The 13,450-nt window shown below is 32.0% G+C and overlaps 1 protein-coding gene across 5 annotated transcripts; it reads left to right on the forward strand.

The window, feature by feature from the left end:
* Window positions 1-320: 320 nt before the first annotated feature.
* LOC105252332 lies at window positions 321-13,400 on the forward strand. Of its 5 annotated transcripts, none has more exons than XM_025406694.1 (6): window positions 321-572; window positions 3,496-3,752; window positions 9,238-9,507; window positions 10,920-11,050; window positions 11,281-11,446; window positions 12,866-13,261. In XM_025406694.1, the coding sequence occupies exons 2-6, from the start codon at window positions 3,498-3,500 to the stop codon at window positions 13,259-13,261; spliced, it is 1,218 nt and encodes a 405-aa protein (XP_025262479.1). In that variant the 5' UTR covers window positions 321-572; window positions 3,496-3,497. The 5 variants fall into 5 exon arrangements, with proteins under 5 accessions (XP_025262479.1, XP_025262480.1, XP_019883422.2 ...); XM_025406695.1 differs by lacking the exon at window positions 321-572 and adding an exon at window positions 2,505-2,754 and having other exon boundaries at window positions 2,994-3,752; XM_020027863.2 differs by lacking the exon at window positions 321-572 and adding an exon at window positions 2,505-2,754 and having other exon boundaries at window positions 3,035-3,752.
* The last annotated feature ends 50 nt before the right edge of the window (window positions 13,401-13,450 follow it).

A 13,450-nucleotide genomic window follows, 5' to 3' on the forward strand; every position in this document is an offset into this window, starting at 1 on the left:
TGTCGAATAAAAATCATTCATTTATATAAGATATGAATATAATATATATTTAATATATATAATAAATATTTTCATAACAGATATATAAAATTTATATATTATAATGTATGTAATATATTGTATGTAATATATTTGTTATCATTTTCCTCTAAAACTTATTAACTTACTATACTTGTATAAGCACCGTCACCTTCTGTTATCTTCATCATGTTCTGTTATCTCCATCGTCCAATGTCAATTGACGATTACGATTTGCGTTTCATTGTGAAATTATCATCAATCAATGTTAAAAAGCTTTATCCAACTTGAAATAAATTATATAAAGTTTGTCGGAAATCAAGTTATTAGATGTTAGCGTTTGTCATCATATACGCGATCATCATCATCACAACGCTAAATGAATAAATTACTTGTGATCAGCAATTTTTTGCGAGAGTATGAGATTACACTGTTGCCAGTATAAAACCTGTCACTTCTATTCTGGCTATATCATTTCGCGTTTGATCTTCGTGAAGCGGCAAGTGCAGTGTATTAAGCATTAAGTGAAGTAAATTGAGAGGAACAACTTATAAGTAAGAGCACAGTTATTTTATTTCCTTTTTATCAATGATCAATCAGAGAGACATAATTGTTTGTTTATTTGCTGGTCAATTAAAATTTAAAAAAAAATTATGCAACCATAGTAAGCCTTCGGATTATTATACTTCGAAAAGATTGGTACAAATTTATACTCTGCAATATAATTACATGTGTGTGTAAGTTTAAATAATATAAAAGTCGCTATAAATACAAGGTATCTCAGAATAAATACAAGATCTCAGAATAAAACAATCAAATTGTGCCAAGGCATATTCTACAAATAAAAATTGAAAAAATGATAAGTATATATTTTGAGTCGGAGAGTCGAAAAACAGCCGTCAAGCTGTCTGAACGTGTTTCCGTTTAAGAGCCATAATTGTGTTAATCCATTATGCTAATCTGTTATTAGTGTGTTCTGTGTTCATATTAAAGTTCCTGTGTGTTCTCAAAAAGTGCTAATTTATTTAACACAATCCGCGACAGCCGTTCTCATGATACGCGTCTTCGATAAATCTCGAAGTCGTCGCCCAGAGCGTAACAATATTCTGTTCTCATCTAATCGTGTTTATAATCAGTATTTGAAAATGATCATACCGAAAATGTGTCCAATTTTGTATAATAATTTATATCAATATCATTAACTTACGTCAATATCAATACAACTCTATATTAAAATGATTATTCTCAAACAAAAAGTTCGAACAAAATATCTCGAACAAAATATATGTACATTTGATATACATATATTTGAAATATATGAACATTCAAATTACAATGAGAAGACGACGGAATATATTGTCATTCATTTTGAAATGAAAAATTAACTTTTTTTGTTATAACATTTCAAAGTATTTTTAAATTATGGAGATTTGTACATAATATTCTTTTTTTCTATTGAGAACGTATTATCATGGATTGATCATTCCATTCTATACTTTGTATATTCTGTGAGTAATATACAACCTAATATAATTGACGTAATTTGAGAAAAAATTTGGTTAAAAAAATGTATCAACAGAGAATCTTAAGCTCAGCTAACGCCGAGTAATCTGTGTGAATTGCGTTTTTTGCAAGAAAGAGTTAAGTTGTAAAAATTGCATGCCACACAGCTGTAAGTTTTTACGAAATACTTGTGGATTTTACAGACAAATCTACAGTCACGTAAATGATTCTTTTTATTTCTTAATCTTATACTTTAAAATTTAATAATGTAAATATCGAGTATGTACGGGGCAAGTAGTTTCTTTTATTTCTTAATAAAGTTTAAATATGTCATAGTAAATTTTTTGCGCTCTTCAAAATTGTATATAATATACTTGAGATTTTTGATTTGAGAAAATAAATTTGTTATTCATATGCGCAAGTTTTATGAACAGTTCATGCAAATATAATTCTCTCAATGTGTGTGTCAATGCTTCTTTACTAGTTATTAATATGTTAGTGTGATGTAACACAAAAACCTGCTTTATTGTATATAACAGATTATTATAGTATTTAATCAGAAAATGTTAAAAGGAAACTTTTCTTATATATCATGCTAACGTGCAAAAAAAATTTATTTGTACTCTTTAAGTCAGTGTCAGATAAATAGTTATGTTAGTGTAAGTAATTATATGTTACGCTTGATGTGCAATTTTATTACACTTGAATGAATAGCAAAAAATTTTATTCACATTATAATAGATTGTTTTTATCTTTATAACAAACACACATGCATATTATATATATAATGCTTGTTCTTATATAGAGATTAGAACAATATATGCTGTGAATAAAATTTTTTACATATACTTATATAATTTTAGCACATGATTCAAAAACAATATCATTAAAAAAGTGACGTTATTAGATTTACTAAGATATTCTTTTCGAATTCAAAATTTATGTGTATTTAATATTATCATCATTATTTTATGTATTGTATATTGTTACGTCCCTGGTTCGTGTCGCGATTGAGTCTGTCTTGAAAAGGGAAGAAGATCTCGTTGTTGACAGCAGCAGCCGTCATTTGGAGTCTGGTGCCAGCTGTCAAGCTGATCGGACGCGTTTACGAATCGTCACTATGTTTCTTGTTATTATTCACTGTTGTGTGTTCTGTGTTCTTCATTAAAGTGTCTCATTGTTCCTAAAAGTGTCTCGTTATTTCACGCGTCCCGCCAGTGCCCGATTTTATAAGTGCGTCTTCGATTTATATCAAAGTCCTCGCCCCGGGCGTAACAATATATTATATATATATATATATATATATATATATATATATATATATGTATTATATATATTGTATATGTATTATATATTATATATTATGTATGTATTATGTATTATATATTAGCAATTTTAAGATACATATATTTGATACATAATGCATACTATATAATATATAATGCATAATATATAATATAAAATACAAAAAGGCTGTAAAAACATTTAACGCTGTTACACGTATTAAATAAAGTGATAGACCAGAGGCAACGAGAACGTGAAGCATTGGCTCATCGCCAACTGTGGAAAGTAAAAAGGAGATAGAAAACAATATCTCTGTTCTCCTATACTATCCAATGCTAGCCGAGGCTCCGGCTCTCACAGTACGCAGTTTACGCCTGCGCGTGTCATCCCTTCTTCTACGGTTGCGTGTTGCTCGCGTGGGCATTCTAGCATTATAGAACAGCGGTAAAGCGAAAAACGACGAAGAAGGCATGACGAAGGAAACTAGAAGCTGGAATGAGGGGGAGAGACAGAGAGGGAAGGGAGCAAGTTGGCTAGAAACACGAAAGAAACACGAAAGAAAACGTGATAAATCTTGCCGCGAATAATAAATTATCGTAAAGAATCGTTTTCGCATTTCGTGACATGGCGAGAAGAATTCGCCGGGAATAATTTGCCGGGGAAATTGTCCAATTCCAATTCCAATTTCAGAAATGGTCTTAGAGACACCGACATGGCTGAATCTGTGCTTCATGGAGAAGGTCCTGCGAAAGTCAGAAAACGACAATTCCATCCAAGTAATCGATATATTCTCGAAACCGGCCACGAATAAGGGTGACAATTACACTAGTGACATGATCAGGGTTAATGTCGAATATTCACGTGACCAAAGCGGCCGTAAAATTATGGAAAAAAAATCTGTCATCTTGAAAATCATGCCTTCAGTTGAAGGCATTCGTAAGGATCTTGTAAGTTTACTTAATTTATACATATTTATATGAGTAAATAAATTAAATATAACATATATATAAAACATAAGTAAATAAATAAATAAATAAAAGACAAATTTTATTATTTAGTTTGAAATTATTTGATAATTATGCAGAAAAAGGGCCCACCTTCCTTCAAATCTGTCATTGACAAATGTTGCCAAGGTCATATCTCTAATTAATATTCTGAAGGTTTCACCTGGCGGTCGTTGTTTATTAAAGAGTTATTAATAAAAGAATTTCACAATTTTAATGCTTTTTATCTCCGAAAATATTGATTTGAGAAAAAAAATTTTAAGCAAAAAATAAAGGCGTTGAAAAACTCTAGAAAGAAGGTTACATGCATTTTTTTCATAAAGCTACTATTTTATCTGTTATAGGAAAAAATAGTAATTTTAAATACATTTAATACAATTTAAATTTATATAGAATTAAATACAATTTAATACAATTAAAAAACATCATAAATGTATGTGTACACACACACGCGTCAGCGCGCGGGGTGGGGGGGTAGACCTCGCTTTACAACTTACAGCATATATCCATTGTGATTGAACTCTTCGTAATGCGTTCCCTATCGGCGTGATGCTTGCGGGAGGGGGCCCGAAGGCCACCATCGCGCGCGCACGTGTGTGTGTACACATATACATTTGTGATATTTTTTAATTGTATTAAATTTTATATAAATTTAAATTGTTTATTTATTTTCTTTATTTATCTTTAATTTACCTTTTTTGCGTTTTTCTTCGACTTGCGAGTTTGACCGCTATTTTTAAGTTTCATATTCGTGTTCAGGAGATAAAAATACATAAGAATTCGGTAATCTTATCCATTATTTCATATAGATGAGTTTTCCGAAGGTTATCTTATTTTTGTATTCATTATTTTTATCCTTTTTCAGTCTATATCTCCAAAACTATTTGATCCGACCCTTAAATATATATATATATATATATATATATATATATATATATATATAAGGATCGGATCAAATAGTCAGATCAAATAGACCCTTATATACATATATATATATATATGGGGCGTTCCACGCCAAATCGGACACCATTTAGCTTTTGCATCGCCGATTTTTTGAAAATTTTTTATGTTTTAGTATTGGTTGAAAGAGGCCTCCATGATTTTTTTCAATTTTTTTTGTCGAATGGTTTTCATGATATCGATTTTTTAAAAATTACGTTACTTTTTTTTTAGACGTCCATAAGTTTGCGAAAAATTGGCCAAATGGGACGTTTTTTTTTTTTGAAATTTTTCTTTTTAAACGCACTTTTGATAAAAAATATCGAAAAAATTTTTCAAACCGTATTTCTATAAGATTTTCAAGTTTTAAATATAAATTGTTGATTTACCAAAAACACGTACTGATCGATTTTCTTAAAAATTTTTTGTAAAAAACTGTCATTCATTCCACAACTTTTAAGCCTAAGTAGATAATGGGATAACGATGGGATCTATTTTTTTTCGATTTTTCTATTTCCATATTTAAGTTATCCTTGTTGAAAAATATCTGAAAAAAATACTATACACAGGAGCTACTATTAATAATTATCTGACACATAGTGATTATTAATTAGTTCACAGATTGATTTCAGGAAAAAGATACAGGCGAAATAAAGTACTTATTATGCTTGATAAAGTTTTTTTTATTCAGTAGCATTTATTTTCTCACACGTTTAAATATTTTATAAATTCGAGATTCAACAGATAACGAAAATTCTTTCAATCTCAAAGTGTCTTCTCCGTCTGGAATTACACAATGATATTTTTGCGTCCCTGTTATTGTCTTTGCTCTCATATATCGTTTCTCTAATAATTCTTTGGCTCGAATGTAATCTTCGTTAGAGAAGAATTGAGCATAAATATTTGGCAAAGAATTTGGTTTTATTGCCCAGTCATATAATTGTTGAGGAGTTGAAATTTATATATATTGTGGTTTATTCAAATAAAAATTATCGGTCATCGTTCATTAAATGATTAAGATATATCTATTTTATTTAATAAATAACAATGACCGTTGCCGGTGAGCCTGAAAAAAAGATTAATATTTATTTTCAACACGGATGATTAAAATATGGAAATAAAAAAATCGAAAAAAATAGATCCCATCGTTATCCCATTATCTACTTAGGCTTAAAAGTTGTGGAATGAATGACAGTTTTTTACAAAAAATTTTTAAGAAAATCGATCAGTACGTGTTTTTGGTAAATCAACAATTTATATTTAAAACTTGAAAATCTTATAGAAATACGGTTTGAAAAATTTTTTCGATATTTTTTATCAAAAGTGCGTTTAAAAAGAAAAATTTCAAAAAAAAAAACGTCTCATTTGGCCCATTTTTCGCAAACTTATGGACGTCTAAAAAAAAAGTAACGTAATTTTTGAAAAATCGATATCTTGAAAACGATTCGACAAAAAAAATTGAAAAAAATCATGGAGGCCTCTTTCAACCAATACTAAAACATAAAAAATTTTCAAAAAAATCGGCGATGCAAAAGCTAAATGGTGTCCAATTTGGCGTGGAACGCCCCATATATATATATATATATATATATATTGTGACGTTGCCGTCCTGTCGCGCGTCCATCCGCCCCGGTAATTTTGACGGAGCGCGGGCCGAGCGGCCGCGCCAGAAGCCAGATAGCGAGAGCGATATCGAACTCCCCGGAGAGACGAGCGATTCTATTATATTTTGCGCTTTTGTTAATTTTTTTGTAATTTTTTTTGTGTACGGAACGATTGTCGGGCAACTCGCCGGAGAAGATCCGAGAGGCACATCGAGGGATTTCTGACTTGCGACATGGCGCTTTTCGACAACCAACGGCGAAGGAAATAGCGCCTGAGAAATCGAACCATAGGACGCTGAGGGGATAACATCACCCCTCATTCGATAATTAGGAGGTCCGACCTGAGCTACCCTCCGAGAGGAGAAAGCGATAGCAGCACCTCCATCGGACCATTAAAAATGGGCCCGCGACAGCGGAATTTGAATTGGGGCCGTTTCGCGCGGGGCGCCAAAATACCTCGCATATCGCGAGGCGCCAGGATCTTTCGCGTGCCGCGATTTGATTGGCCGCGGAACTACGCATCCCTCTGCGCGGTCATTGACGCAGCTATCGACCCTGGATCGGGAGATCCAGGGATCACTCTGGTGCGAGCGTTCTCAGCCTGCAGTCGAGCTTTTGTATTGTCGTCGTTGTCGCGTTATTGTGTTATCGTTGTCGAGATACAAGGAGAGGAAGAGGCTGAGGATCATCCCCTGCGAGGAGGAGCGAGATATCGGTGAGGTTGTCCATCTTTTCTCTGTGAGCCACGTACGCGATTCGGTCTGCCGGCCGGCCGTTCTGTCGCCGTCACCATTTTCGTGTTTCGCGACCGCTCGGGCCTTGTGCCGAGCCGTCGATTTTCGTAGATTTTCGTAGATTTTCGGGCAATCGGAGACAAGCGACCGAGGAATAGCGGACTGTCGTAACGTAGGCATTAAGTGATACGGCAACGTTCGTCTCTCTCCGGGTTTCGGGGTGTTCATTACGCGTAGCTATCGACCGCCGAATATCGACTGCGTGCGCGAAGGATCGCAAAAAGCGTACACCGCCCGTGTTGTCGTATCACTGTCGTTGCCGCGTAGAATATTCCCGCAATCTCTGGGCGATTTTTTGTGTTTAATTGCGTGGATGTAATCGATTGTTAAGTGTGCGTGTGAGCGTCGAATATTGTATGCGTGAGGGTATTTGCGTCTTTGTCGCGCTCAATATGTCCGTGAGTGGTGCGTACTTAGTGGTCCTTTTCGTTTATCGAATGTGTCGCGGTGCGAGATAATCGCACAAATACAACTGTACTGAAATTTGAGCTGCTTGTGCAGAGAAAAGAGGCGAAACGCCGCGAAAGAAAAATCTCCGGCCGCCACCGGCCATCGAATATCGAACATATCGCCCACCTATCGCGAGATCTATCTTCGCAACATTAATGATTATTTTCGCTACATGGTTACGCTGTCGAATTCTTATTCTGCTGTCGATTATAATAGCAAGCTGGAAAATTGCGAGGAAAAGATCGAAGCGATAAGACGTCGATTGGGCTGCCGAAATTACGGTACGTCTGGGGAAACTATTATTCGCAAACATTTCAGTGTCGAACATTCGTCGTATTCTGAGAAATATCGTTCCGTTCAGCGAACTCCGACCATAAAAACGGGCTCGGATAATTCACAGGAATGTCTTAGCGCTCTCCTTTCGGTTGTCGATTTCGAGCGAACATTCGATTTGAGCGAATTCTTGTTATTCGTGCCCTTATTGATTGGATTGTATATTTCGTTTTCTCATCATGTTAAATTTATTGTAAACCTTCGTTCCTACTTTACTTTGTTATTCAATCTTATTTTTATATTATTTTCCTAATAGTAAACTTGTTATATTTCTTTGTTAAGCTCACGTAATTTATTTGAGTGTTAGTCTCTCGTGGTTGTCGATATGCGTTTTTGTGTCCGTCGCCTATAGAATTAGAAGTCTCGCACAATCAATTGACTTTCTCCCAAAACCCTTCCCCTCTACCGTTAGGCGAGTTAGTCGGCCCGTGACGAAGCAGGCTATTGTTTTTCGCGTTCTTCGCGTCTTTCGCGGAAATTGATGCGTGAAAGACTGCATCTGGCGCCTAACTTATATCGATATATTGAGACGGCCTCCGCTCCGCCGCGGCTTGCGCGCGAACGCCTTCCATCCCAGTTCCGCCGAGCGCGAGTATATTATTTTCGCTACTTTTTTGACGACGTTTTCGCTCCCCCCCCCCCTCGCGCTCTCCTCTTCAACATCTCGAGGAGTGTTGCGAATAGTTGGTATAATTTAAATTGAAGAAACGTCGCAATATATATATATATATATATATATATATATATATATATATACGAAACTACTTGGGAAGAACTCCCCTATAACATATTTAAAAATAAAGCAAATCGGTGAACAAATAAAGTAGAATCTTTATCCCAAAATTTCTCACATTTATTTGTTAATAACTGTTGAATAAAGAACGACCGCCGGCTAAAATTTTCAGAATGTTAATCAGGGATAACATCTTCAATAATATCATAACATACGTCAATAATACATTTGTGCGAAGGTGGGCCCTTTTTATGTATAATTATCAATTATTTAGTTCGATTTCTCATAGATATTCTCATGGAAAAATATTGAAGAACATATATCTTATATATATTCAGGCATTATACAAATTAAGTGCGAATCATGCGAGCAAATAAATAAAAAATAAACCATTCTTTAAAATTTTATAAAATTTTAATTTGAGAAAGAAATCTCATTTATTTATATAAATGGCACACGTGCATTTAATTTGTAAAAAGCTTTTTTTTTTCAGGTTTTTATTATGGTTAATATTACAAATATATAATAAAGTTTCTCTATTTACTCTACGAATTTTTAATAAAAATATCTTACAGATTGAAATGTCGCGTGTTTTTTACACGGAAGTGTCGATGATGACAGACACCTTGGTCAAAATGAACAAGTTGATACAGCCCAAGTATCGTTTGAGCGGAAAAGGCATGTACGTGCAAGAAGACAATCCAACTCTTTTGGTAATAGAGGATCTTGCGCCTCTCGGTTATCGCATAGCCAATCGTCATTCTGGCCTCGATTTAGATCATTGTATATTAGCGTTGCGTGGATTAGCCAGATTTCATGCAACCTCTGTAGCCATATGTGAGAAGGTAATCATTACGAATTAATGCGTAATACTTCATTGCATTAACTAGAAATTCATTTCATATAATAAAATTCATGTTAATAGTATTTCCGTAAGTAATATAAAACGATGCAAGTGATATATGAAAAATCACTTCACTCTTATTGCATATCTTATTTGATTGCATAAATAACGCATACTTTAAACATTACATACGCTGCTGTAAGATTTCTTCTTTTACTTGATAAATGCATACAATAATCAAGATAATTAAAAATTTTATACTGCACATTAATAATATTAAAAAAACATATATATAATATATATACATACAATATATATACATACATGTATATGTATATATATATACATATATATATATATATATATATATATATACATATATTAATATTTATTAATTTATTAACAATAAATTATTATAAATTTATTAAGATATAAGTCACAAAATAAAATTGCAGCTTTAAAATAATGTATATTTAATATATTTAATTACATTGTATGTTATAGAAATATTTGCTAATCAATATTAAATAAGATTTAATATTGTATATAAAAATATTATTCCACTTTATTATCGCCTTGTTTTATCGAAAATTGTGTATAGATAAACGAAACTTGTTCTTGTCACAACTCCCTAGATCTATTGTGACAAAGAAGTAGACATTTTATACAATAAGCATTGTCAAAAGTTCTAAAATTCGCAAAATATTATTTTTAATTATAAATTTAAACAGAATTTGTGTGGGCAGATGGGAATACGAAACTACATACAACAAATAGTTCAATGATAAATTTCTAACAAAGAATAACGTTCAACGACAAAATTCAACATCTTCTATTATTACTTTTATTGCAGCGCGTGTTTCTCTCATGGTGGTTAGTTAAAAAGACAAAATAAATGAAAATTATAAAATTTTATGTGCTTTTAACAAAAAAATTATTAACTTTAATTTTAATTTTTAAATTCTTTTTTCAAAAGCTATATTCTACAATTTTCAAATTAATGAAAAAAATTTTAATCAATTGAAAGTCGATATTTTTTCAATGTGTTTTACATTAATATAAACTTTTCGAATTATAAACAATTAAAAGTAAAGCCCTTTTAACATATTAGACATATGTCAACATTAGACATGTCACACATTAAACATATGTCATGGACAAATAAATTACGAAACTTTCTATCTTTGAATAAAAATCTTAATTTAAAATTAAATTAATAAGATATTTTATACAAAAAGTTGCAACAGTTATACATTATATAATTATGTAATTATCTTAATCAGATTAACAAATAAATTTATCAATTGTTATTAAAATTATTACGTATCATAAAAATTTGTTTTATTTTATGGCTATAAATGTAGATAAATGATGTAGATTTAAAATTTTTTTAAAAATAATACTTTTATTTAGGAACCAAACCAAAAAGAAATGTATACAAGAGGAATGTTTAACATCGCATACCCGAGTGAAATGAGAGTATTTTTTTGTAAGGGCACTAAACAATTGGCAGAGGAAATGGAAAACTGGCCAGGAATGAAGAAGTAAAGTTTGGATATAAACACACAAAAATATACAATAACATTTGTTATATTTTATCTAAGATAATGTTTTCCAATATGTTAATCATAATATAGTAAAATAATATTTAAACAGAGAAAATATTAAGCAAATTTAACATATTAACCAAAAGCATATATAATTATAAATATGTTGCTTAGAAAATATAAATAATTAAATGTTCATTTCATAATTATATAACTTTTGTTGTTAGATATGTCGAAAAAATTGCTAAATTGGTCGACCACATATATAATATAGGAATAGATATGTGGAAATTATCCGAGAATGAGTTCAATGTTATCAATCACGGTGATTGTTGGGTGAATAATATGATGTTCAAATATAATGATGATGGCAAACCTATTGATCATGTTTTCGTAAGTATCATATATCATAAAAGATCATGTATTTCCTCTAAACATAAAAATTCATTGATTATTTATCATTCTTTATATTCAGATTTAAAAGATTCGATACATTAATTCATATAATTATATTTATCTTTTAAACTAAAAGAGATAGATCATAACAAATATATGTGAAATTAAATGGCTTGACCTGAACTTTATTGTGAGTATAGTGATTAATTACAAAATTTATCTGTATTGAAGAACGCAGATATACGTAATTTTTTTATTATAATGTAGATATTTTGATATAATAAAAGTTGTAGCGCTGTTTGAAACGAATATAACGATGTATGATTTAATGTAAATATTTTACATATTATGAGATTTTCCGGCTTGAAATATCGCGTGCGACGTCCACCATTTCATTTTCGGTCCTGCGATATAGCCAACTTCTGATTCGTGCATTAGAGGTTGACGTATGTCATGTTGCCATTTAATCATGATACTCAGTCAGAAGTTGGCTATATCGCAGGGCCGAAAATGAAATGATGGACATCGCCCGCGATATTTCAAACCGGAAAATCTCATATAATATGTAAAATATTTACATTAAATCATACATCGTTATATTCCTTTTAAACAGCGCTACAACTTTTATTATATTAAAAAATCTACATTATAATAAAAAAAATTACATATATCTCTGCGTTCTTCAATACAGATAAATTTTATAATTAATCATTATACTCACAATAAAGTTCATATATATATATATATATATATATATATATATATATATATATATATATATATGCAAGGTGGTTTTGAAAGTCTGGAAACGGTGAATTATCTCCAAATATAGTGGTCCTGTAGGAAAGTATTTCAGACAAAAGTTGTAGGGTTTTAAGTGATACATTACACAGCGCGGCGAGGGGTGGGACTGCGCGTCACTACCCGTGGTTACCGACATCGCCATCTTCATGTTTCGCCGCGCGGCAGACAATGTCTGACATGGTGGACCGTACTATAGCTCTAACGGTTGAGCGCTTCTCTCATTCGTTCGATTTCAATAATTAATATTTCAATTATTATTACAAAAATTGTTACATGGAATAAGATTTTTTTATTTAATTTACTGCGCTCTACCTCCTCACAAGTGCGTGAGCTCATGCTCAGGGACATCCTGTATATATACAATAAAATTATAGTTTCTAACATTGACACTACTGTAAATTTTTATATCACTTTGAACATATATTTTTATAATAAAGTTAATCGAATTCGAGTACAACCGTCACCTATCTGCCCGTGTCACTCGCGCAAATTCTCGACCGCCGCGACTTCCTAAACAGGAATCTTGCTTTTTTCTCCATGCACGGATTTCATTTCCAATTCAATTGTTGGGTATTTTAAAGGTCAATCAATCGAAAGAGTTTGATATTGCAGGTGGACTTTCAAATATGTTTCTACGGATCGCCAGCAATCGATCTTCTTTATTTCCTCAACACAAGTCCTTCCCAGGATGTCTTTAAAAATAACAGGGATACTTTGTATAACGAGTATCTTGATACTTTGTCGGCGACTATGAAACAATTAGATTGCAAAACGCAACCACTCACTAAGGAGGAACTGAAGGCCAGTATGAAGAAAAGAGCTTCCTTCGGAATGATAATATCAATGACAATATTACCGCTAATAATGTCCGATAAGGATGAAGCAAAAGATTTGGATGAGTTTATGGGCAATGATGGCTGTACTCCAGGTTATAAGAATGAGAATTATAAAAAAATTATGATGAACAGAATACCTATGTACGATGAATTGGGCTTATTAGATATTTGACTTAATTTGTCATGATATAGAATATTATTATAAATGATAACCATAGAAAAGCATCACAGAGGATCTAATGTGAGACAATTCTAAATTATATTATTTTAATAAAAGATTATGATGTGAAAATTATGAACGTTTGACTAAATCAGACTAAATCAGACTAAATCATTTGGTGGAAAAGAAATGTACATGAAA

Source organism: Camponotus floridanus, unplaced genomic scaffold, assembly GCF_003227725.1.
Source record: "Camponotus floridanus strain SB8 unplaced genomic scaffold, Cflo_v7.5 scaffold151, whole genome shotgun sequence".
NCBI lineage: Eukaryota > Metazoa > Arthropoda > Insecta > Hymenoptera > Formicidae > Camponotus > Camponotus floridanus.